The following is a 27,680-nucleotide window of genomic DNA, read 5'->3' as shown; positions in this document are numbered from 1 at the left end:
ACTCCATCATTTTCTGAAATTATTATGTTCGATAGGTAAATAGTAAATCTTTCATTGTTAGCTGTGTTAAAAACCACCTTTTTACTTTTAAGTTGTGACCAAAGTTTTTCTTTTTTCTAAACTATCTGCATGATTACACCACATGTCACTACATTAAAGGACTTTGTTCTTATACTCAGTCCTCTAAATTAAGTCTCTTAAGTTATGGGTTTAACTTCTATTGCTCCGTTACTAAGATTTATAAACACAAGTGTATGTCTATAACTAAATGGATCAGAACACTTTGAATGAGTATCACCTTAGCCCCTTTAATTATATCTATGCTGAGCACAGGAAGGGCAGCAGCCAGTCTCCTACCCTGCAATCCATTTTTCCAAGAAAAAAATTGACTCTAGTTTTCTCTTTTGCTATGCCAATGATACTGTGCTTTTATGGTTCAAGAGAATGATCCTATGTCATGTGTACGATACCAAATTTAATTCAAAAATAGTCTCTTTGCAGTTGTGTAGTCATCAAGAAAGGATTCACCAATTGGAAGTCTACCTTCTTGAGTTAAAAAAAAAAAAAAAGAAGTGCCTAAATGCTTATTGCATACTTGAGATTCTGTCTAAAGACATAAGCATTTGCATAACACAGATCTTGCCCTATTTCGTTGAGCAAAACACTTTAGTAAACATTCTAGGACTTAATATTAATATAAAGATTGCAAATACTTGAGGTGCTGTGTTCTGCATGTTCTTTTGGGGGAAAAAAACTAGCTAGAGGAGAAAAAGGGATATAAAAATAGACAGATAGATAGACTGACCCAGTTGTTCCATGCTCCGTACCTTATAATCATTCATGATCTAAATGAAGTAAACACCCAACATACATAGTTAAGTAGGTAAATACCCAAGAGATTTTTTAGTTGGGTGTTTAGAAACTTTTAATAGGTCTTAAAAAGGTAAAGCTTAAATGTATCTACTTTGAAAAGGTTGAGGATATTTATTTCTCATTATAACGCTTTTTTATTCATCTATATTACTTGCACAAAATATGTTTATAGATCGGTCTCATGTTCAAGTTTCCAATCTTAAGTCAAATGTTTCATAATAAAGAAAAGCATGGAGTTTCTTTTTAGGTAGTTATGCTTACTGTAATATCAAATACTGTAAATACTTACTGTAAATATCAAATTTAGTTTTACATATGGAATGCATCATAAAGTTATACTGTGGAAATTTTTATTTGATGCACTTTGTAATGTCAGCACTCTAGCCCAAGTCTTCATCACCTCACACCTGTATTACTGCAATGATTTCTTCTTTCTCTATTTCTGCTTTCCCCAATCTAGTCCAGTAAGATAAGCTTCCCAAAACATCACTGCAATCACATCTGGCCCATGTTCTAAAACCCAACCCTTGCTGCCAATTGAATGGTATCCAGATTGTTTTTGTTGGAATCCGAATCCCTCTATAATCTGGTCTCACCTTGCCATCCAAATATGTCTCCACATATTTCCTAATACTTCATTCCCCACTCTAATTAGACTATCTCCACCTCCACACAGTGTGGCATACTTTGCTGTCTCAGCATTTATGCTCTTAAAACTTCTTTAACTTAAAATAACCTCACCTTCTAGCTTTTAACTTCTTGTCATTTCACTTTTGAAGAGCCCTCTTCTATCCCACCTAATACATGAATCCTTCCTGGAGTGTACCTACTATGTGGATGCTTTCCTGGTCTGACCATCTGCAGTACTTACTTTCTGTTTTGGCACATTTCTTATCCATTATAATATATTTTAAATGGAATTTATTTAGCAATAAGTGGCATGTCATAGATTCATTACAAGTGGTTTTTTTCCTAACTAGCACATAAGATAATAGTGCATCTTACAATTTATGGTATCCTAAGAGTTGAAAAAAATCAGTGTATATATTATTATTTATTGATACTAGTGGTTTCCTTTGTGTCTGGTGTGTTGCCCACATTATTATAAATTTTGCTACCATGGAAGTCTTTGTTTCTTTCTTCCCATCTTATGTCTTTTGAATACCCTATAATTCTAGGTATATAGTTGGGCTTCTTGAATTTAATTAGTGAAATTTTATTTCAGTTAAATTATGCTTAAAAATACAATGAATATGCTTGGTTATAAAAGTGCTTTTATGAATAATTGTTAACTTTTCTATTTTAAACTTTCCATTGAAGCATTATTTATGTGCAGAAAAGTGCACATAAGCGTGCATTTTCACAAACTCAACATACCCTGGGTCACCAACATCCAGATTGAGAAACAAAACATTACCAGGACCCTAGAAACCCTTTTTCAGCTCACCTTCTAGTTACAAGGGTTACTCTTATCCTGTCCTCCAAAAGCATAGATTAGTTTGGCAAATTTTGTCCTTTACATAAATGCGGTCAGACAGCATGTGCACTTTAGCATGTGGCTTCTTTTGTTCAACAGTGTATACGTGAGGTTCTGCCACATCGCTGCCTGTAGTTGTAGATCGTTCATTCTCATTCATTTATTGAATTCCGTTTTATGAATACACCACAATCTATTTATCCCTTCCATTGTTTATACATATTTGGATAATGTCCAGTCTTGATCTAATGTACATGGCACTGCTCTGAACATTCTAGGTGTATCATTTGTTGTACATATGTATTAATTTCTCTTAGTTAACTATCTAGAGTGAGAAGGCTGGTCACAGAATATAGGGTCACCTTCAGTAGATGACACCTGTTTTCCAAAATTGATTCAGTTTACACCCAAGAGTACTAGTATATAAGAAAACACTTGGTGTTTTCTGTCTTTTTCATTTTAGCCATTCTGGTAGAAGTGTATGGCATTATTATTATTTTTTGTACAAATAAAAAAAATGCTTCCAGCAAAACTGTTAGATTTTTCTTCAGAAATATATTCAGACAGTTATTGAATATAAGCACTTTGATGTTGAAATATAAGGATTCATATGAAAATAATTACTGAAGCTATAAAGATTACTCATTTTGGATATTCACTTGACTATAGTTCAATGTCTGTAAGACTAATAAACATCATTTGGGGCTGTTCTGGTGATATATTTCTGGTGATATTTAACTATAATCCTTTTTGTCTTTGTGGAAGTTTCTTGAACATCTCATTTAGTCTCTAGAATTATTCATTTGGTTCTCCTAACTTCTGAGTCAAGAATTAGTTACTCTCATTCCTGGGTATTGGGGTCAACTTAATTAGCATTTTGTTGATTACTTCTTTGGATTAATATCATTTGTTATTTTTTTGCTTACAAATATGTCTGATTCTAATCAGACCAGGATTATTGGGGTGTCTGGGTGGCTCAGTCCGTTAAGCGTCCAACTTTGGCTCAGGTCATGATTTCACGGTTCATGGGTTCAAGCCCCATGTCGGGCTCTCTGCTAACAGCTTAGACTGTGGAATCTGCTTCGGATTCTGTGTCTCCCTCACTCTCTGCCCTCCGTGCTCACACTCTGTCTCTCTCTCGCTCAAAAATAAACATTAAAAAAATTTTAAAAACACAAAAATTAAAAAAATACCAGCATTATTAATTGCGTAAAGTTAGAAATAAAATGTTTGAGCTCCACTGATGCTATAACTATTATTTATTATGAGTATATGTTGCAAATGAAAACTGTGATTTGAAATCTATGCATTAAATTTCTAATTAATTAATATTTATCACTGATTTTTTATCTGTTCCAGTGTATTTTATGTGCTTAAAGTATTAGATAATTAGCCTGTAATTCCATTTCCCTACCCTATGATTGCTGAGAGAAACACTGTGGCCATTTTTGTTGCCAATATTCTTTCCTATTTACGTTCAGGCCAAGACATTTGGTTTCTTACTGAATCATAAAACTATGTTTTTTTAATTGCACTAAAATCAAAGATGCTGACTTCAGTATATTTATCTCCAGAGGTTTGTACAGGTTGTGTGGCTAATTACCATAAAAATTAATTATGACTTAGGAATGAGATAGGTGAACTCCCTCTATCACAATGTTCCATTTAGAAACTAAGGCCTTAGAAAATAACCAAGGTATCAATGCAGTAGGTTTTTTTTTAATTTTTTATTTTTTAATGTTTTTATTTTTGAGAGAGAGAGAGAGAGACAGAGCATGAGCTGGGGAGGAGCAGAGAGAGATAGGGAGACACAGAATCCGAAACAGGCTCCAGGCTCTGAGCTGTCAGCACAGATCGTGACACAGGGCTCGAACGCACAAGCCGTGAGATCATGACCTGAGCCGAAGCCAGATGCTCAACCGACTGAGCCACCCAGGCGCCCCATGAATGCAGTAGTTTTATGAAACCATGATAAATTTACAAGTACTGTATTTCTTTTTTGTGGTGTGGAAACTCAAAGTTCTCAGTTCAACTAGTCCATGATGGATTGCATGTTAAGAGCCTTTTACTAAATGAGAACCTGTAAGGCATTTCTTGCATTGTCACTGAGTAACAAATATCTAGTCTTAGGATTTGCCTCTTTTCCTGGTAGGCTGGACACTGATTAGCTCATTACCTATAAATTGCTGCATTTAAGTTTTTGCCTCCTAACCTCAACCTTAAGTATCTTATTACAATCTCATTTAATAATAAAAAAAATTCTGCTTCAGGCATGGAGTCTAATTTCTTTTGTATTTTAATTGTCTATTAGATTCATGAGTATATAGTAAGTTCTTAGAATAATATGTATTGAAATAAGAAGTGTATAAAACTGTATGTGGAGGGTGCCTGGGTGGTTCAGTAAGTTAAGCTTCTGACTTCTGACTTTGGCTCAGGTCACAGTCTAGCACTTCATGGGTTCAAGCCCCACATCGGGCTCTGTACTGACAGCTCAGAGCCTGGAGTCTGCTTCAGATTCTGTCTCCCTCTGTCTCTGCCCTTCCCCCACTTGTGCTCTGTCTGTCTCACTGTCTCAAAAATAAATATTAAAAAAAACTATATGTGGAGTAAAATCCTAATTATGTAAATAGGTCTACAGATAAGCCCAGGTACACACACACATGCACAAATTTGGAAAGAAATACCAAAATATTGATTATTTGCAGGTAGTACAATAGTGTTATTTATTTTCTTCTTATACGATTGTCTCTTTTCCAGTTTTTTTACATAGCATATGTTACTGTTTTGATAAGAAACAGTTTCAATATAAAATTTGAAAACAAGAATGTAATATGAAGTTATTTATGTTAGATGTAGAAGCAGGATTTTTAGAACTGATCCCTCAAAACTTTTGGTCAAACTGAATCCCAGTCTTATGCAATTGATAAGAGAAACCAGATTTCTTCTAATTGTTTCAGTATATAAATCAGTTTAATAGTCATGAACAGTTTTATAGTCATTCTGTTGTAGTATAGGAATCCAAAACTAATTAGCTTACCTAGTCTTTGAAATGATAGGTACACTATAACTTAAGAGGTTTTTTTTCTCATTCTTTATTAAAGGTAGTCATTTTTAATTGGTATAACATTTTGTGTTTATAGCAAAGTTTAAATATACTCTCATGTTGTTTTAGTTCTCCTTTTTCCTCTTAGTAGTTGAAGTATTCGCCTTTTAATGTGATGCCTCTTGAACCATACTTTCCTTTCACATTTCTGGTCAGAGTTAAGCAGTATCATCAATCTTATTTCTCATGCCAGAAATCTGAGTCATTCTAGACTTTCCTTCTTTTTCACGTCTCACATTAAATTGTCACCTAAGGAGGGGCGCCTGGGTGGCGCAGTCGGTTAAGCGTCCGACTTCAGCCAGGTCACGATCTCGCGGTCCGTGAGTTCGAGCCCCGCGTCAGGCTCTGGGCTGATGGCTCGGAGCCTGGAGCCTGTTTCCGATTCTGTGTCTCCCTCTCTCTCTGCCCTTCCCCCGTTCATGCTCTGTCTCTCTCTGTCCCAAAAATAAATAAAAAAACGTTGAAAAAAAAATTAAAAAAAAAAAAAAAATTGTCACCTAAGGAGGGCATCTGGGTGGCTCATTCGGTTAAGCGTCCGACTTCGGCTCAGGTCATGATCTCACAGTTCTTGAGTTCAAGCCCCGTGTCAGGCTCTTTGCTGACAGCTCAGAGCCTGGAGCCTGCTTCGGATTCTGTGTCTCCCTCTCTCTCTTCCCCTCCCCCACTCGCACTCTGTCTCTCTCTCAAAAATAATAAATGAACATTAAAAAAAATTAAAAAAAAATTGTCACGTAGGTAATGTTGGACCTAAGTATCTTTGTATCTATTTCGTCTTCTTCCTTCCTGCTGTCTGTTGGTTTTCATTATCTTTTGCCTGGTCTATTTTAACTGCCACATTGCTGATCTCTCTACTTCCAGTCTTTCCCTGACCCTCCCAATTCATCCTGTATATTCGTCCAGTATGATCCATCTAATATATATAAACTTAATTGTGATACTGTGTTTCTAATTTCCTTCATGACTTCCACGGATCTTCAGGGTAAGGTCTGGCATCTAGCATGGCATGGAAGGACTTTTGTTTTCTTCCAAGTCGTCCCCCACTTTTATTTCTTACCACTTTGTATGCACACCACACACTTTTGAACCTCTCAGATATGCTGTGTTGTATCCTTCCTCCATGCCTTCGAACTTGCTATTCCTTCTGTCCCAAATGCTCCCCTTCTGCTTGTCCCATTTGCTTCCTGCTCGTCCTTCAAAACCCGTCTCAAGTATGGATGGCTACCTTTCCCAGATAAACCCAGAGTCAGTCTGTGCATCATACCTGATATACACTTTTATTATTGTACCTCTTAGTGTCCTGTCATTGTTTATTTACATGTTTGTTTTCTCCACTAGACTATGAATTCTCCCCACCCAAGAGTATATCTATTCTTTACCCCTTGGTGTCTCTCTGTAGCATGGGATCCTGCTGCTGTTTTCTTCCTGGCTTTTAAAAGATAAGGTCCCCATTTTGATATTTAACTCATTTCCTCTCCTCCAGAGTATATGTATTCACTTTTCCTTTTTATACATGCTGAAGATTTCAGGATAATACTCATTCACCCACCCTAACTACTCCTCAGTTAATTCTGTAAAATGGGAGAAATGCACAGTTGTTGTTCAATAAGGATTGTGATAGTATTATTTATGGGAAAACTGAATGGGAAAAGAGAGAAAGGCCTTCTGTCTCTTATCTCGTATTTACCCCACACCCAGTCATAGACCCACTATTGAGTGGTCTTTAAGAAGCAGAAAAAAGTCTGACATTGATGGTGCCATTTGACTGGTGTGATAAGTTGGCAGGGACATTGTAATAAATGGGTTCTTTGAAGAATGGGAGTGGAGGCAAGATTACAGTGAAGGTAACAGAACTTAAGTCTAAGGGACTTTGTTTTGTGTGAACCCCTTCCAAGGCTCTGGGAAATGATTTGAAATGTGTTCACAGAATTAAAAAGGTGTGAGGAACAGATATGCAAAAGTAAGACATTTAAACTGTGATTGGTTAAGACTGCTGTCTTCTTCAACTCCAACTTCCCCCCTCAACCCATGTGCCCTTGTGTCCAGTGAAATTGGGGTGGTCTTGACTATTTTTTAGTAGTATAAAACTACTAAAGTTCTAGCAATACTATAGGCACCAAATGTGTCAATATATGAAGTTGAAAGTGTTAAAGCATCCCAGATAAGAATTTAAAAGTGCTTTTTGATAAACAGTATTAGAGAAAAGACTAAATTATCTTTCTATTCTCTTTATAGAAAATATTATGCATTTTTTATTATGGGAATAAGACAAAGAATATCAGTCAAAATGCAGTGAAAAAGTATCATAGACTCTTGTTTGTTAACAATAACAAAATTGTTATTAATTTCTAGATTTGTCAGGCTTTAATAATTTGAAATGTATGTGTCTGATTTTTTATCACAGGTAACTATTTTTGTTCCAACTTTTATAGTTGTGATTTTATATATTTTTTTTCCTTAAGTAGGGCTCCCAAACTGAACAAGCTTTGGCCCCAGAGGATTTGAGTCTGTCTCTAAACAGGAAGTTTGGGGAAACATCGATGTTCTGTTATCGTCTGCTGAAGCAGCTTTTCATTGCTTTTCAGAGACCCAGAACTTTCTCCCCTGCTCAAAACATGAATTTATTAGTGGTGAAACAGAATATATTACCCTAGTTTTTTTGTTTATTAAATTTTATTAATTTATTTTGAGAGAGAAAGAGCATGAGAGGGGGAGGGGCAGAGAGAGCAGGGGCCAGAGATCCCAAGCAGGCTCTGTGCTGTCAGCCCGGCGCCTGATGTGGGGCTCAAACTCATGAACCATGAGATCACGACATGAGCCAAAACCAAGAGTTGGACACTTAACTGAGCCACCCAGACATCCCAACCCTAGTTTATGGTAGCAAATGCCAAATGCAGGGGTTCTCTAGTTGCTTAAAATCTGGCCTTGTTAAACTATCATAGGCAGGGAACATACTCTTTCACCCTTGTGTATCTAGTATAGAACTGCTATTTGGTAAAATGACTGTACTTAAATGTTTATTGACTTAATATAAAATCCATTTTCAGACCATAAATCAGTTTTATTCTTCCATCAGCTGTTAAAATGCTGTGATAATTAGTTTTAACATAAATAGAGATACTATTTAGCCCAAAGACCCTAATAGGCTATGGATTGGATGGCTCTTCCCATTATTTCCTCCTCCCGTCCCCCAGGGTTGAAATATGTTCTCCTGCCTCTGTTTCACTTTTACTTTGTTATCTATTCTTTTTCGGACTAGATTACCTGTTGATACATGTTGGTGTGCTGATGGGTCTTTCTCTGACTTAATCCATTACTTTCATTAACTTCCCAAATTTGAGTCTTGCTTTACTTTCCCCTTTTACCCTTGGGACCTCCTAAGATTTGCACAGTTGTTTCCAACTACCATCTCTGGAGGGATGATTTAGTTGTAGGAGCTAATAAAGTTTTACTGTAATTTGAAAGGAAGATGTTTGGCAAGAGCTGAGTATTCACCTATTGCTAACATTATTATTATTGCTAATGTTACCAGTAAAATCCAGGCTGTTATATAAATTGAAGGGTCCTTACTAAAGATTAGAGGGAATCTGGAAAGAGTTAGTGTTACTGAGGTTTTTGTGTATGGTGCCAGGTTTTAAAAGCTGTATAATGTTGAAGTTTTACCACCTCTATAAAGCTTTTCCCAATAATTTTAGTCCATGTTGATGGCTCCTCTTCCTGACTCCCTAAAGCACATCGTTATTAGCATTTATGCCTTGTGGAACCTTTGAATGACTGGACCTTTAAAATCCTCCAGTTTCTCTCCTCATTGAATGTACTTAAAGCTGTACTGGATGACATTTGAATGTATACTTCCTAAAGCTTCGTTTTTGAGTTTGTTATTAATTCTTAGGAGGCTGTTTGGAAATATGGAAAATATGATGAAATCTTGAGTACTTTATAATCAACACTTGTTAGAGCAGATATATACAAACGGCTCCTTTTAGTGGTATATGGCCTGGGGTCAATGAAGCTTGCCTATAACTTGACTGAATGTTAAAATGTCTAAATAATGTGTAAATCAGGAATGGTGCAAATCAACATATCAGCGTGGAGACAGTTAAGTCATTAAGGGAAATGTTTGCAGTGCCCACCCAAGTTCTTACAGTGGTTCATAGCATGAGATTTATAATTTGAGGGATCCTCAACCAGCTGTGTTAGGATCTATTTGTTCCAATATGGTTATGATTAAGGAAGAAAAGAATGGTAGTGTATAGGCTATAAGATTTTCCCATCTCAATGAGAAGAGCACTTGTATTAACTTAATCAGCCAACTGCTGTTAAGTATTTAATGCATTTAAATCAACTCTCTTGTGTTTTTCCCAAACTCAACAAACACCTGACAGTGCAGTGTATTTACGTTTTAAGTGTATGTGGAGGGATGTCGTTTTAAACTAAGGCATAATTTGGAAGTTGCGTAGAGTCAAAATTATGCTTAAAACCCATTGAATCATTTCTAAATTATTAGGACATAGGTCCTTAGGAGCTCAAAATCTGATTTGTTTTCCTCTCTCCCCTTCTCCCACCTTTCCTCTCCTTCTTTCCCTCCCTCCCTCCCTTCTTTCTTCTCCCACTTCTTCCTGCCCCCTCTCTTTTCTTCCTTGGGTCAGTTGGAATCTAAGATTTCTTTCAAAGGTAGGAATGTTAGGAGTGATGGGAACCTAAAGAATGTCACCCTATATTATAATCTTTACCATGATTAACAGCATGAGATTTAGGGTTCTTTGCCTTTTTTTGGAATCTTATATCTTATCCTTACTGACAATGTGTTACATACAATAAAATGTAAATATTTACAGGATATGGAAAAAATTTAATGAAGTAAAATTTGTGAAGTTCTTAGTACAAGGCTTAGCATGTAAGTGCTTCTTAAATGGCATCCATCATTAGATAGATAGATAGATAGATAGATAGATAAAATGGTAGCCATCAAAACAATTATACAGTTATAATTTGAAGCCCAGAATAAGTCTGCTTCTAGAAGCCAATAGAGAAATCACGTGGTCATTAAGTGTCCTTGTAAATATATGATTGATGTACATTTGGCAAATGTATGTCTGCCCCAAAGAAATAAGTTCCCTACCCTAATTTTATTCAATCTCAGCTGAAATTAGGTTACTGAACCAGATCTTAGACCCTAGTAAATTCTTCTTGGGAATGAATTCTGTATTTTGAGGGTCTTTTGAAAGAAATCTTGCTAATTTTCATTAGGTGTTTGTTGTAAGGAACCAATAGGATTTTTACATGTCAAGTAGAAACCAGACAATCTTGTGTTTTAGCTTCTTCCAGTAAAATGGGATTGGGGGTAGATCAGGGCACATAAGTACATACTATTCTTAATTGTTATGAATTAAGGTGTTCTCTAGAACTTGGAGGCATCTCAGCTCATAGTCTCTTCTTCTCTTAGTTATTTAATGACTATTTTAAAAAAACACTTGAAAAGAGCCTGTAGCCCATTTATGAAATGCAGAATTTCTTTGCAGTGTGAATTATTTCATTCTCTAAGTTATCTTTTTTAAGTAAGATGTTCACATACTTCAAAATATTTGTTTGTTTAGTAATGCAAAAGACTGTTCTACAGAAGAGACCGTACCTCTCTGGAGTTTTTTTTTAAGTTTATTTATTTATTTTGAGAGAGCACCAGTTGGAGAGGGGCAGAGAGAGAGAAGGAGAGAGAGAATCCCAAGTAGGCACCGCACTGCCAGTGCAGAGCCCAATGCGGGACTCAAACTCACAAACCATGAGGTCATGGCCTGAACTGAAGTCAGACACTTAACCAACTGGGCCACCCAGGCACCTCTGTAAAGTTGTTTCAAAAAACCCTTCTCTAAGCTGCCAGAACTGATACATGAATTCAACAAAGTTTCAGGATACAAAATCATTGTACAGAAATCGGTTGCATTTGTATACACCGATAATGAAGCAACAGAAAGAGAAATGAAGACACTGATCCCATTTACAATTGCACCAAGAACCATAAAATACCTAGGAATAAATTTAACCAAAGATATAAAAGATCTGTGTGCTGAAAACTGTAGAAAACTTATGAAGGAAATTGAAGAAGATACAAAGAAATGGAAATAATTCCATGCTCATGGATTGGAAAAATAAATATTGTTAAAATGTCAGTACTATCCAAAGCAATCTATATATTCAATGCAATCCCAATCAAAATTTTACCAGCATTCTTCTCAAAGCTAGAACAAAACAATTCTAAAATTTGTATGGAACCATAAAAGACCCCAAATAGCCAAAGTAATCTTGAAAAAGAAAACCAAAGCAGGAGGCATCACAATCCCAGACTTTAGCCTCTACTACAAAGCTGTAATCATCAAGACAGTATGGTATTGGCACAAAAACAGACACATAGACCACTGGAATAGAATAGAGAACCCAGAATTGGACCCACAAATGTATGACCAACTAATCTGACAAAGCAGGAAAGAATATCCAATGGAAAAAAGACAGTCTCTTTAGCAAATGGTGCTGGGAGAACTGGACAGCACCATGCAAAAGAATGAAACTAGACCACTTTCTTACACCATACACACACACACACACACACACACACACACACACACACACACACAACTCAAAATGGATAAAGGACCTAAATGTGAGACAGGAAACCATCAAAACTCCAGAGGAGAAAATGGAAAAACCTCTTTGACCTCAGCTGCAGCAATTTCTTGCTCAACATGCCTCCAAAGGCAAGGGAAATAAAAGCAAAAATGAACGATTGGAACCTCATCAAGATAAAAAGCTTCTGCACTGCAAAGGAAACAGTCCACAACTAAAAGGCAACTGGCAGAATGGGAAAAGATATTTTCAAATGACATATCGGATAAAGGGTTAGTATCCAAAATCTATAAAGAAATTACCAAACTCAACACATGAAAAACAAATAATCCAGTGAAGAAATGGGCCGAAGATATGAATAGACGCTTTTCCAAAGAAGACATCCAGATGGTGAACAGACACATGAAAAGATGCTCAACATCACTCATCATCAGGGAAATACAAATCAAAACCACATTGTGGGGTGCCTGGGTGGTTCGGTCAGTTAAGTGTCCAACTTCAGCTTAGGTCATGATCTCAGAGTTCATGGGTTCAAGCCCCATGTCAGGCTCTGTGCTGACAGCTCAGAGCCTGGAGCCTACTTCAGATTCTGTCTCCTTCTCTCTCTGCCTCTCCCTTGTTTGCGCTCTCTCTCTCAAAAATAAATATTAAAAAAAATTTTTTTAAACCACATTGAAATACCACCTCACACTGGTCAGAGTAACTAAAATTAACAATTCAGGAAGCAACAGATGTTGGTGAGGATGTAGAGAACTGTTGGTGGGAATGAAAACTGATGCAGCCACTCTGGAAAACAATATGGAGGTTCCTAAAAAAATTAAAAATAGAACTACTCTATGACTTAGCAATAGCACTATTAGGAATTTATCCAGAGGATAAATTTGGGAGTGATGATGTGTTTCATTTTTTTCCCTCCACTAAATACCTGTCTATTTTAGACTGGCAAAAATGGAAAAAATCTCAGTGAAGTCAATTCTCTCATTAAAACTCTTCCTAGTGCTGATTCATAGGGGCACATGTACCCCAATGTTTATAGCAGCGCTTTCAACAATAGCCAAATAATGGAAAGAGTCTAAATGTCCATCAACTGATGAATGGATAAAGAAGATGTGGTTTATATACACAATGGAATACTACTTGGCAATGAGAAAGAATAAAATCCTGCCATTTGCAGCAACATAAATGGAACTGGAGGATATTATGCTAAGTGAAATAAGTCAGCCAGAGAAAGACAGATTTCGTATGTTTTCACTCATATGTGGGACTTGAGAAACTTTACAGAAAACCATGGGGGAAGGGAAGGGGAAAAAAATAGTTACCAACAGAGAAGGAGGGAGGTAAACCATAAGAGACTCTTAAATACAGAGAACAAACTGAGGGTTAATGGGGGCGGCAAGGGAGAGGGGAAAACGGGTGATGGGTTTTGAGGAGGGCACTTGTTGGGATGAGCACTGGGTGTTGTACGTAAGCGATGAATCATGGGAATGTACCCCAAACAAGAGCACATGGATACACTGTATGTTAGCTGACTTGACAATAAATTATATTAAAACAAAACAAAACAACCTTCTCTTATCTCGCTTTGAAAATCTGGCTGAACTATGAATCCTCCTTTCGTGTATTGTTTCCACATACTTATATAACTCTGCATATCTCTTCAGCTAAAAGGCTAACTTTAGGGGTGCCTCGGTGGTGCCCAGGTAATGATCTTGCAGTTTGTGAGTTCAAGCCCCAGGGTGGGCTCTGTGCTGACAGCTGGGAGCCTGGGGCCTGCTTCAGATTCTGTGTCTCCTTCTATCTCTGCCCCTCCCCCACTCACACTCCATCTCTCTCTCTCTCTCTCAAAAATAAAAATAAACATTAAAAAAAACTAAAAAGCTAACTTTAATAGTACTTAAGTATTTCTATAACTAGGGGTGTTTTTGTTACCCATAAAGAGCCTGCAGTAAGTTTGGACTTTTTCCTGCTTTGGTATAGCCAGGAGTGAGACCACGACTAGTTTATGTATAGGCATGCATGCAGTTATGCGTGTATGTACAGATACACGTATCATGTGTATACATGAAGACGCTTACTTATGTTCTTGTGTGTTTTTACAATTTCATTTCCTTTAATAACTAGGAAGTGTTTTAATGAGAGAATTTACTTCACTGAGATTTTTTCCATTCTAAAATAGACAGGTATTTAGTAGAGGGGAAAAAAATGAAGCACGTCAACACTCCTAAAAACCTAAGCAAGCATAAAAGGATTCAAATGGGAAACATAAATGAAAAAAATCAAGCTTTTATTTTTTTCTCAGCCTTATTGGGGTATAATTGAGAAATAAAACTGTAAGATATTTAAAGTATACGTTGTGATATGATATACTTAAACATTGTGAAAAGATTCCTCCCATTTAATTATCACATCCATCACCTCACATATTTATTGTTTTAAAAATTGTTATTTGGTGAGAACATTTAAGTCCTACTCTTTAATAAATTTCATTAATTTAATACAGTGTGATCAGCATGGTATCACTCATATGTGGAATCTAAAGAATATGTCAAACTCAGAAATAGAGAGTAGAAGAGTGGGGGAAATAAGGAGAGGTTGGTAAATGGATACAAACTTTAAGCTGTAAGATGAGTAAGGTCTGTGGATCTTATGTATGAAAGTCAGTCTTTCATATTTTTATTATTTTAAAGTGTATTTTCTGGCAAACCAAATTTCCTCAGTCATTTGTAACACATCGAAGTTGTGACACATAAGAATTTTATGAATATACATTAATGAAATATACTTGGACACTTTAAAGTAGCCAGCAGGAATGATTTTACCCTTCAAAAATGTTGAACGTGTGCTTTTATTTTTTCGGCTGTTGCACATTAGAGAATTCCCATCATGTTAAACGTGTGGTACACATATTTTACACACATTTTAGGAGCTCACAGAATTGAAGGTTGAGGGTACTTTTGTCATCAGTCCTCTGTAGTCTCCCCATTGAACCCAAATTTCCTAGTGCTGTCCCCATTTCTAACCCTTCCCCCAGCCCATGTTCTCCGAATGACTTGGGTAAAATGTTCGTTCCACCAGAAAGCCTTTAAAAAAATAACCTATAACACAAATTATTTCTTATTTTGCATACCCTTAACACAAGCATTGCACAGACTTGTACAATGAATCACAAACCACACTTGTTTTTGAACACTCACTGTTGGAAAAGCTCCGCGTACAGTTTTCCAAATCAGGCAGGTATTAGATACACAAAACGTAATACAAATGGATACTATTAGCAGAAGACCTTCTCAAGAGATCTCAAAGTGTGACATTTCTGTGGTGGATTTGCTAAAATTTGCTAACTGTGAAGTTGGGTTTGTCAGCACTCTGTGAATGGGCCCATCCTCAGGAAGAGACTGTCATTAACCAAACTCATAGCAGTGTTGTATAAAATCAGAATGCCAACTCATTCATTTGTGGTGAGAAATCTAACTGCCATAAGTCTAGAACACTTGTATTGACATGGTTAGTGCATTCGCTCCCTGCAGGCACATATACAGGGTGGGCAGATTGTCATCTGAAGGTTTCCTGGAATGAGAACAAGGGAAAACTTGTTCCAAGACTCCATTTCAAGCCATTATGTGTGAGCATCTAAGCTTCTTGTCACAGGATGATATATTTCTTCCTTTGTGTAAGTTCTTAGAGGGGAGGAGCTGCAAGGGAAACTTCATGACTTTAAATTCCATGATATCTCCTGTCTGGATCTCTCAACTGAACTGGTCCAGTCCCATATATCTGAACATCTCCTTTGTACTTCTACTTGGATGTCTAATAAATAGATATCTTAAATTCAGAATGCCCAAGCTGAGAGCCTCCCTCTCATTCTCATGCGTCCACCCCTTTAAATCAACCCCTCCCACAGTCTTCTCAATCTCAGTTAATGGCAACAGAGGTCAGAGGTTTCATCTTCAGACCGACCCCACCCCCACCCCCCACCCCCCCCACCCCCCCCCGCCGCCCACATCCAGTCTTCGGGAAACCTTGTCAAGCCTGACTTCAGCAAACTTCCAGAACTGGTCACTTCTCTTTGCCCCACTGCCACAGGCCTTTTCTGGGTCACCCTGGTCATCTCCCACCCAGATTATTGCAACAGCTTCATATCTGATCTCCTTGCTTCTGCCCTGGCACCCCCCTAGAGTCTAATTTCAACACAGAAGCTGGAGCGATCTTTTTACCACATGTCCTAACATGGAACTCCTGAGCTATCAAGGCTTAACTCCCATCTGTCCAAACACAGGAATACATAGGATCACAGTACTATCTACTTAGTCTTGAAATGAAAATGAGCAGTGTAGTTTGCATGACTACATATCTGATGTACGTGGGAGCTCTCTGAATTAGTGTCTGTGTAGAATACAACATTTCTTAAAGGGAAAGTAATGAAAATGTGCTAACTTGAAGCTTACATGTTTTATTAATATTCCACAGTAAGAGCAATTGTTTAGATTTCAGAACAACAAAGATGTCTTTTTTTCAAGGAGGAATCTCTGACATTGTTTAGCATTACTATCACATGGAGATACTAAAAAACAGACCAACTTTTAGTAAGTTTTATTATTATTATTTTTTATTTTCCCACAGACAGTGTACCTTTTTATTGCCTGCATCCAGGGTGGATGGCCGACATTGCCAGCACTTTAGTATTCTCTTGGCTTGGGCTTTATCCTGGATATGACTGGGAATCATTAAAATTTTTTGAGTAGAAAAGTGCATCACAGTTTAGGACTATACACTGAACATTTGTATTCTTCTTTTTAGTGTTGGTTTTTATTGTTGAGACACAAAGAGGAGTGGGTTGGGGAGGGGCAGAGAGAGGGGGAGACACAGAATCTAAAGCAGGCTCTGAGCTGTCAGCACAGAGCCCGACATGGGGCTGGAACCCACAAACCATGAGATCATGACCTGAGCTGAAGTCAGAGAGGCTTAACTGACTGAGCCCCCCAGGTGCCCCTGAGCATTTGTATTCTTATCTTGCTTATTTATTACTTGAAAGTAAGAGCTAGTTAATTTGTTTTTAATGTCTACCCCATTTCTCCATCTAGATTGTCATATTATAAGGCAGGAAATATATTTGTATTTCTTTGGTATTCTTTATAATATCCTATATTATCCTTTATATTCAGTAGATGCCCAGTTACTACTTGGTGACTTCCAAGAATATTCTGTATTATGGGCTGTATGGTGGAATGCGGAGTAGAAATGAATTTGAACCTGGGGGGAAAGGCTCTCCTGGTTATCCAGAGGGTCAGAGTGAAGGCTGCCTCTGCTATTATGTAAGGTTTACCACAAAAAGATGGTCTTGGACATGTAGCAAGTCTTTCTCACATCAAATACAATCTAGATTTAAAGGCTTTAATATTTTTATACAATTTAATTCTTGATAATTTTTTGCCCAATAGTGATAAAAATATGTAGCTAATCAGATCATTGTTTTGCATGCCACTTCTCATTAAAAACCCTTGCACTGGTTTTTGTTCTTCGCTAGCTTTATTTCTGATTTATTCTTGAAAACTGCCATTTTTCTTTATGATACTTCAGAAAATGTGCAAGGTTACTGGGATCAAAAGGCCAGCCCTGCTTCTTTCTAGTTGTGTGACTTACAAACTTTGCAATCTAGGCCTCAGTTTTGTTTTTGTTTTTGTTTCTTCATCCATAAGATGGAGATAATCGTACTGTATCAAAGAATTGTTGCAGAGTGTTGTAAAGCTTCTAACGGTACCTAGCATGTAACAGCACTATAAAAGTACGTACCATTATTAGGATTAATATTACACAAATCTTTTTCAGAACAGGTTCTGATTATTAGATGGGTGCATTTAAACCTAACTCTGCCTTTTCCATTGCTCTTGCTTTATTGAGTTCATTTTCTGACATTCTTCCATTACTGAACTTGAAAATCTGCACCCAGGGCTACTGTGAGGCATACATTTTGGCATTAAAAAAAAAAATTACTGACTTAACTTTAGAGATTTCTCCATTGCATTTTGAAACCCTAAGCTAACTAACCAAATAAAGAAATAAAAACTAAACAGAGCCTGGTGCTCACATTTGAGACCACAAATGCAAGTTTTGGGGCACCTGAGTGGCTCAGTCAGTTAAGCGTCCAACTTCGGCTCAGGTCATGATCTTTCAGTCCATGAGTTCGAGCCCCGCATCATGCTCTGTGTTGACAGCTCAGAGCCTGGGGACCACTTCAGATTCTGTGTCTCCCTCTCTGTCTGTCCCTCCCCTGCTCATGCTCGCTCTCTCTCTCTCTCCCTCTCTCTCTCTCTCAAAAATAAATAAAGACTAAAAAAAATTTAAAGACCACATATGCAAGTTTGTACACTCTTCAGCTCCATATTGAAAATTCAGTGCTGAGAGAGGGCTTGTCACAAATGAATACAGAGCCCAAATGCTACCTTTTCACATACTCTTAACTCTAAGGCTAAGGATCTGGCATACAGTTTCTCCTTTACTCTCTACCTCCCTCTTTCCCCCTTTTCCTTTTTCTTGCAAATATTTATTGGGAATTTACTAGATCCTATGCACTATATTAGCTTCAAGAGACATAGTAGTGAATATGTCTCTGTGCTCTCTGTCATGGGACCCAGAGTTTAGTAGGGAAGACAAATGATAAACAACAACAAAAATACAACTATATGCACAATTTAATTAAAATTGTGTATAATACCATATTTCTGTTCTTCCAATGAATGGACAAAAGATGTTCTGGGGATGTTCTTTGGATGTAATTAATTGCATTAAAAATGTCCTTCAAATTGCATCAAAAAGAATAAAATACCTAGGAATAAATTTAACTGTGGAGGTGAAAGACCTGTACACTAAAAACTATAAGACTTTGATGAAATTACAAAGAAATGGAAAGCTACTCCCTGCTTGTAGATTGGAATAATTAATATTGTTAAAATGTCCATATTTCCCAAAGCAATCTGCAGATTCAAAACATGCCTGTCAGAGTTCCAATGGTATTTTTCACAGAAATAGAACAGTCCTAAGATTTGTATAGAACTACAAAAGACCCCAAATAGCCAAAGTAAACTTGAGAAAAGAAGAACAAAGCTGAAGACCTCACACTTCCTGGTTTCAAACTATTATTACAAAGCTATAATAATCAAAGCATATAGTATTGGCACAAAACAGACACTTAGATCAATGGAACAGAATAGAGAGCCCAGAAATAAACCCATATATGTATATAGTCCATTAATTTACAGCAAAGGAGCCAAGAATAGACAATACAGAAAAGACAAACTTTTCAATAATGATGTTAAGAAAACTGAACAGTCAGATGTAAAAGAATGAAACTAGACCACTATCTGAACACCATACACAAAAACTAACTCAAAATGCAGTAAAAACTTAGATATGCAACCTGAAACCATAAGACTCCTAGAAGAAAACATTGGCAGTAAGCTCCTTGACACTGACCTTGGTGATGATTTTTTGGATTTGCCACCAAAAACCAAGGCAGCAAAAGCAAAAAATAAACTGCTGGGACTACATCAAACTAAAAAGCTTCTGCACAGCAAAGGAAACCATAAGCAAAATGAAAAGGCAGTCTATGGAATGGGAGTGGATAGTTGCAAAGCATATATCTGATAAGGGGCTAATATCCAAAATACATAAATAATTCATGCAATTCAATTTCAGGAAACCAAACAACTTATCAAAAATGGGCACAGGATCTAAATAGACATTTTCCAGAGAAGACATACAGATTATCATCAGGTACATACAAAGATGCTCAACATCACTAATCATCAGGAAAATGCAAATCAAAACTACTATGAGATACTACCTCACACCTGTTACAATGGCTGTTTCCAAAATGACAAATAATAATTGTTGGCGAAGATGTGGAGAAAAAGGAATCCTTGTGCACTATTGCGGGGGGGGGGGGGAATGTAAATTGTTGCAGCCACAATGGAAAAACAATATGGAGGTTCCTCAAAAAAGGAAAAATAGAACTATTATCCATCGATTTCATTTCTGAGTTTTTATCCAAAGAAAATGAAAACAATAACTTGAAAAGATATATGCACTCCCATGTTCATTGCAGTATTATATGCAGTAGCCAAGACATGGAAGCAACCTGAGTTTTTACTGACAGATGAATGAATAAAGAAGATGTGGTATATATGCACACAGGAATATTATTCAGCCATAAAAAGAAGGAAATCTTGCCATTTGTGACAACATGGATGGACCTTGGGGGCTCAATTTTATTATGCTAAGTGGAATAAGTCAGACGGAAAAAGACAAATAGTGCATGATCTCACTTGTATGAGGAACCTAAAACAAAAACAAAACCCAAACCAAAACTGAGTTCATAGATAACGGAGAACAGACTGGTGGTTGTCAGATGTGGAGAGTGGTAGAGGAATTAGAGAAATGGGTGAAGGGGATCAAAAGGTACAGTCTTTTAGTTATAGAATAAGTCAGTCTTGGGGATGTGATGTACCACATGGTAGCTATAGTTAATAATACTGTAGTGTATGTTTGAGAGTTGCTAAGAGAGTAAATCTTAAAAGTTCTCATCATAAGAGAAAAAAATTGTAACTATGTATGATGATGGATATTAACCAGACTTATTGTGATTATTTTGCCATGTATACAAATAATGAATAAAACTCATATAACCTTATATGTCAATTATATCTCAGTGCAGGGGAAAAAAAAGATGTCCTTCCAGGCAGCTAAACAAAGCTCTTCTTCGTGTTTTGTTCTTGAAGGGTATAAAAAAAATGATTTTGCTTCCATTTCTGCTTAGCACTATTATATTTCATAATGTGTAACAATGTATCCTGATTTTGTGCTTTGAAATAATACTTGCATCTCATTCCCATGTAAAATAGACATATGACCTTAATTTTATTTTGTTATGTTTTTAAATTTACATCCAAGTTAGGTAGCATATAGTGCAACAATGATTTCAGGAGTAGATTCCTTAATGTCCCGTACCCATTTAGCCCATCCCCCTCCCACAACCCCTCCAGCAACCCTCTGCTTCTCTATATTTAATAGTCTCTTATGTTTTGTCCCCCTCCATGTTTTTATATTATTTTTGCTTCTCTTCCCTTATGTTCATCTGTTTTGTGTCTTAAATTCCTCATATGAGTGAAGTCATATGATATTTGTCTCTCTTTGACTAATTTCGCTTAGCATAATACCCTCTAGTTCCATCCATGTAGTTGCAAATGGCATGGATTCTTTCTGAGTGCCGAGTAATACTCCATTGTATATATATACCACATCTTCTTTATCCACTCATCCGTGGATGGACATTTGGGCTCTTTCCATACTTTGGCTGTTGTTGATAGTGCTGCTATAAACATTGGGGTGCATGTGTCCCTTCGAAACAGCATCCCTGTACCCTTGGATAAATACCTAGTAGCGCAATTCCTGGGTTGTAGGGTAGTGCTATTTTTTAATTTTTTGAGGAACCTCCACACTGTTTTCCAGAGTGGTTGCACCAGCTTGCATTCCCACCAGCAATGCAAAAGAGATCCACTTTTTCCACATCCTTCCCAACATCTGTTGTTGCCTGAGTTGTTAATATAAGCCATTCTGACAGGTATGAGGTGGTATCTCATTGTGGTTTTGATGTGTATTTCCCTGATGATGAGTGATGTTGAGCATTTTTTCATGTGTTGGTTGGCCATCTGTATGTCTTCTTTGGAGAAGTGTCTATTCATGTCTTTTTCCCATTTCTTCACTGGATTATTTGTTTTTGGGTGTTGAGTTTGATAAGTTATTTATAGATTTTGGATTCTAACCCTTTATCTGATATGTATATGACCTTTTAAATATTGATCATTACATATGATATAAAATATATAAACTAAGAAAGTATCTTCAAGAACACAGGAGTCTTATATAAAACAATTATTGAGCTAGAATAAGTCTAGTTAGTTATTTAAGAGGTACAAGAACTCTTTGAAATATGTTTCCTATCTGTAAAATAAAGGAGCTGTATTAGATGCTCTCAAAGCCCCTTGGAGATATAAACTGATAGGAATTATTAGAGAAACATTTTTAATTAAAATTTTAATGTATAATTAATGGTTACCTAGTGGTTTGAAACAGTTTTTACATTAGTAAAAATGTACCAATCCAAAGATTCTCAGATTATTGTAATTCTATTCCATTTGTCATTAAACAGAAGATTATTTCCAATCTCATGAGAACATTTCTCATGGTTAGACAATTAAAGATTTCTTTCTTATATGTAGTAACATAGGAGGCCATAAATCTCACTAATGGTAATTCTGTAGCCTGCAGTGATCTTCATTAATGTATGCACTGGTAAAATCTATATTTTTTAACAAAATGGATTGCATCTGTTTTGATTTGATTTTTTTATAAGTGGATAAAAAAGTGACTTTTCAGAAGTCTAAACTGTATCTTTCACAAGTAATATTATGATACATAGTAATCCTTTGTGAAAGCTTCATAAATGTTGGTGATTTGCAAACAGTATTGAGTAAACTCAAAAGCTCTCATATTCCATACCATTTGAACACACTTGCCTTATGAAAATGCAACTAAAGTAGAAACTCTTCCATTTTTATAAGAATGCCTAGGACTTAGTGATTTCTCTGCATACGTAATAGACAATGAATAGATTCCCAGTGATCTATCATAACCTCTGCATTGGGTTTGAAGGAAAGATATATTTGAGGAGCCATCCAGAGATATATATTCATTTAAAGAGGGATGTATAAAAAATTTCTCTTCCATTTCTGTTGCATTTCATTGTTAAACTTGAGGTGGGATGCACTTCTTGTTTACTAATTCTTTTTCTTCTTTTTGACTAATCATTTACAGCCACATTATGTGTCTTACCATTAAAACAAATGTTCTCATTTATCTAGTTCTCTTGTCCTTTGCCTTCTTGCATCTCCTCACTGGACATTATCCTCAAAGTCGTTTGTTATCAGTCACATTTCTCATTTGCCTTCTCAGACAGTAAGCCAGTATTTCCATTTCCTTCAGTTAGACAGCCATATTCTATGTATAAGAAATAAAAATGTCAACACTCAGATTATTAAAATGTGTTTTACTTAGTCCAATAGTAGTTACAACCAGTCTGATTTCTATAGCCATATGGACAGATTTATTGAGCAGATGATACATACATTTCTATTCAAGTGTGATCACTGAGAGAACCCATTTTTCAAATATGGCATCTGCTTCTTTAGACAATTGTTTTGATATATACTTCATTTTGTATATAAAATCCAGGTGCCTTCTAAGGTTAAAACTTGAGGAAATATGTAATTTCCTTTTAGGGGTAATTAACTATAATGGATTTGGTCTTTCTGTTCAATTTGTCTATGACACCACTATAAGGTCTGTGGGTTGTTGTTTTTTTTTGTAAAATAACGTTTGTACTGTATTAGTCCTCTGCTTAAAGCCTTTCACGTAATTTTCCAGTGACATATTTAGGATAAAATCCAAATGTCACAGCCTGACTGGGTGATCATACATAGTTTGCCCCTGATGCTTCTGCCCTCATCTTCTACGTCCCCTTCTTCTGAACACTTCACCGTAGCAACATGGTTTCACTCATGTTCCCAACATATCTGGAGTATTTCTGTCTTCAAGTATTTTCTCAGGTCCTCTCTTCCTGGAATGACGTCGCCCCCTCTTTTCTCATTGACAGAAATACTGTCTGACTTTCATGAATGAATTTTTTCACTTTGCGCATAAAGCCACTGGTGAAATATTCATTGAGGGGAAAGAAGGGGATTGAGATATAGCGGCAAGGAAACCTTTGTCTATTATGTGGCAACTATTATGATGGACACTTTACATACATTACTTCAGCAAGGGCTCTCTGTTTCATAAATCGCCATAACGTTTTTTATTTCAGAAGAAGTCATTATTATCCTCATTATGACCAACTTCATGGACATTAGTGCATATCCCACCTCTGTCGTGTGCACAGCATGCCATGTGGTTTCCGGTGTACAAAGATGAAAGAGATGTGGGCTGTTCTTGACCCTGGAGAAAAGACAGGAAGATTCATTAAAACTAAATAATGTATAAAGCTTGCGAAAAATTTAGTAAACACTAGTTCAGAGAGGAAGAGTGGTTGCTAAATATTGACTAAAATACTTAGTACCTGGAAGAGTAGCTTGAACCATAAACGTGTTTTATAGATGAACATAATTGCCTAACCATTGTTACTTATGTGATGTGTTAGCTACTTTCCTCATCCTTGTGGACAAAAATCAAGGGGTGGTTTTTATAGAGAATGAAGTTATTACACAGTACTTGTTGTCGGATTGATTTGTGACTGCCACTATTGTAATTAAAAAGAAAGTTTTATTTTGGGATGAGCACTGGGTGTTGAATGGAAACCAATTTGACAATAAATTTCATAATAAAATAAAATAAAATAAAAAGAAAGTTTTATTTATTTCAAACATTTAGGCTGTAGCTTCATATTCAGCTCTGTTTAGTATTTTACGCATAATTACAAGGGAAATTATTCATGATAGGATATAATCTTGAAAGATATATGAACCAGAGGAAGATCAGAGGTAGATTAAAGATTATCATGATTTAGAATCAATTGTAGTAAGTTCAAATAAGCAGTTCCTACCCAGACATGCACTATTTGTTTAATGAGAACTTGTATTTGCTGTTGCAGAACACTTCTGAGAACTGGAAGTCTTTCTTGTTTACAGTGAAGCATTAACACCTTTTTATAACCTAATTTCTTAATATTTTCCCCAAGACAGTGTTTGCAACATACACTACTTTCATTCATTCTAACCTGAAATATTTTTCTATTTTTCAAAAAATACAGTGGTTAGTTTCTTCCATTATTTTTGGTACTTTCTTATTTTATCATAAAAAATGAATATTTTGCTGGCATTGCAATTATTTTGCAACATTTGATATACTGCAATATATATTACGATATTCTATATATAATTACCATATACTATATTTCAACAATTCATAGACCCAACATATTGAAATTGGATTAGATAATTTGCTAGTTATCTTTTAAAAATTGTATCTTAAAAGAAATCCAGAAAGAGAGAATGGAGGGAAATGGGATCTCACAATATTGGCAATCCCATGTTTTTTATAGGTTCTTTTTTATTTCTCTTGAAAAATATAAAGCTGTCCGTAATATCTCTGCCTATTTCACTTTACTGGCTTTCAGACATCATAATCTCATTTTTAATATATTATTCCAAATAGAAAACTTGAAATCTGAGCATGGATTACACTAGTTACTTTATTCTGAAGCTACTACAATAACTGGATGTAGGAAAAAGTTTCTCTTCACCGTGATGGAACTAAACCCCATACTAGTACAGGAAGTGCCAATTCATGTGATTAACCAAAGAAAAATACGGTATCTGAAGTCATGGATGTATAATACTGTAAATGTTTCTGACATCACTCATGCTTCTTCTTTTCTTTTATAGGTGCTAAAATGGGTAGAGGAAGCAGTGCAGTCCTCTAAAGTTCACCTGTTATCAACAGATCATTTGGAACAAGCTGTAAACACTTGGAAAATTCCTTTTGATCCTAGCCTAAAAGAGGTTACTGTGTCTCTGAGTGGCCCTTCTCCAGGGATTGAAATTCGCAATCCTTTAGGTGAGATATATCATACATCATATCTTAAAATACGAAATCCATGAAAGGTAAAAGTTTTTTGCACACTTATTTATGTCAAGTTAATGCTAACTTTACGAATAAATTCAGTGAATTCAAAAATGACTAGGAAGGATTTTTTTAAAAATAAAACTTTTTAGTCGTAAGTATTGTTGAATTAACATGAGATTCAAAAAACTGAAACTCCTAATAATTTATATAGATCAGATTTGGTAACTTAATTGTAGCTAAACTACTCAAAAGAAAAAAAAATATTGAAATTGAGCCTGAAATTATATTTTCCTAATTTATGTATGAGGAAATATTTCATGTAACATATTCTATAAAATTTCGTATTTTGTGTTATTTTTAATGAATCACATGAAAAACCTCCTTTTAAAACTAACTGCCTATTTTTTTTTTTTTTTTACCATATTGTCTTCTTGATAGGGTTGACTTTTACAGAAGAGAGTTAAAAACCACATTCTTATTCTTAATAGAATAATGTTTTAATTTACTTTGCTTCCTCAGTTATATGTCATAACCCTAGGAATTGACCTGCTTCCTTGGCTAATTGAATATTCTAATAAGACTTACATTGAAAAGGAATCTAGTAAAGATAGAAACCTCATTTTCCCTATTATTTGCATTTAGAATTTATTTATTTATTTATTTGTTTGATTATTTATTTATTTACCTACCTATTGATGTTTGTAACATATTATCATTTCCATTGTGGCTTTAGTGTGCTGCTTTTTTTAAACCTATTTGTGAGTATTTGTAAATGGAAAGAGAGTAACTAGCTTATTCAATTTAAGTCTTAAGAAATAACTAATGCCTAAAAGAAAACAGCATAGGAAATTGTCCCCAAACACCACATTCATGCTACCAATCAAAGAGGAGATTTACCAAACAAATAAGACCTATTTTTCAAGACTCCTATGGGTTTAGCTGAATACATGAATTTGTCTGTTGAGGTAGCATTCCATTCTAACCTTCCATGCTCCCCAGGAAAGATTTGTAGTTTTCACTACCTGGATAATTAAAAATATGTTATTCACTGTATTATGTTTCTACTACTTTAAAAAGCCATCGACATTGATATTTTTAAAGTTGTTTACAATAATTGTAAAACTTCTGATGCAAACATAGATTCTTATAATTGATTTGTTTATATAACTGCAGAAGGAGTCTATAGGAGAGCCACGAGTGAATAACTAAACTATGGCTTAATTCCTAATTTGCTTTTCTTCTTCTCTATGTCCCAACTATTAAATACTTTAGGTAAATCTCAGGTCATAGGAGATAGTATCATGCTACTTTATTTCACTGCCTCCTTTAAATGTGACAATAAAAGCTTTCTCCTGTGCTTCATGGAATACAGGTTAATGTTTTGGGCTTCGTGCACAAATATGCCCAAGGCTCTCATGTTAGTAATACCTTGAGTGATCTCCAAAAAGACATTTATTCTGGTTTACTGTTCTTGCCATCTGTTAAATCTAAATGTCTCTAGTGACTGCACGTAACTTCTCAGTAGCCATAATAATTGTTACCTAGGCTGGCTTTGGAAATATGATTGCAGTCTGCCAGTTGTTATTTTTGTTTTAAGACCAAATCCTCATAGCAAATGGGAATCTGATACTTCAGTTTCAATGTCCAGAAACCATAAAATTAAACATATTTTAGAAATAAATAATGTTTTGAGCTATAGGCACACATGTCCATCAGGTAATTTGTACTGGAAATGTATACAGCTAGTACACATAGCTGAAGGAAAGCTTATGCTTGTTACCTTTATGTCTGTCTTTCAGGGAAGCTGATAAAAAAAGGATTTGGCCTGAATGAGCTATTAAATATCCATAACTCTGCCAAGGTGGTGAATGTTAAAGAGCCAGAGGCTGGAATGTGGACAGTGAAGGTATGGTTATTTTACAAAGTCTGTTTATTTTG

At 35.9% G+C, this 27,680-nt stretch overlaps 1 protein-coding gene across 1 annotated transcript in view; it reads left to right on the top strand.

Moving 5' to 3' along the window:
• HMCN1 (hemicentin 1) overlaps positions 1–27,680 on the top strand; it is a 465,407-nt gene that overhangs the window by 142,931 nt on the left and 294,796 nt on the right. The window contains exons 5-6 of the mRNA XM_042924627.1: positions 25,562–25,733; positions 27,542–27,648. Of these exons, the coding sequence (XP_042780561.1) occupies positions 25,562–25,733; positions 27,542–27,648 (279 nt within the window). The remainder of the gene's footprint in view (positions 1–25,561; positions 25,734–27,541; positions 27,649–27,680) is intronic.

This window comes from Panthera leo, chromosome F3, assembly GCF_018350215.1.
Source record: "Panthera leo isolate Ple1 chromosome F3, P.leo_Ple1_pat1.1, whole genome shotgun sequence".
In the NCBI taxonomy this organism is placed as follows: Eukaryota; Metazoa; Chordata; class Mammalia; order Carnivora; family Felidae; genus Panthera; species Panthera leo.
This window is presented reverse-complemented; position numbering and strand designations above follow the sequence as displayed.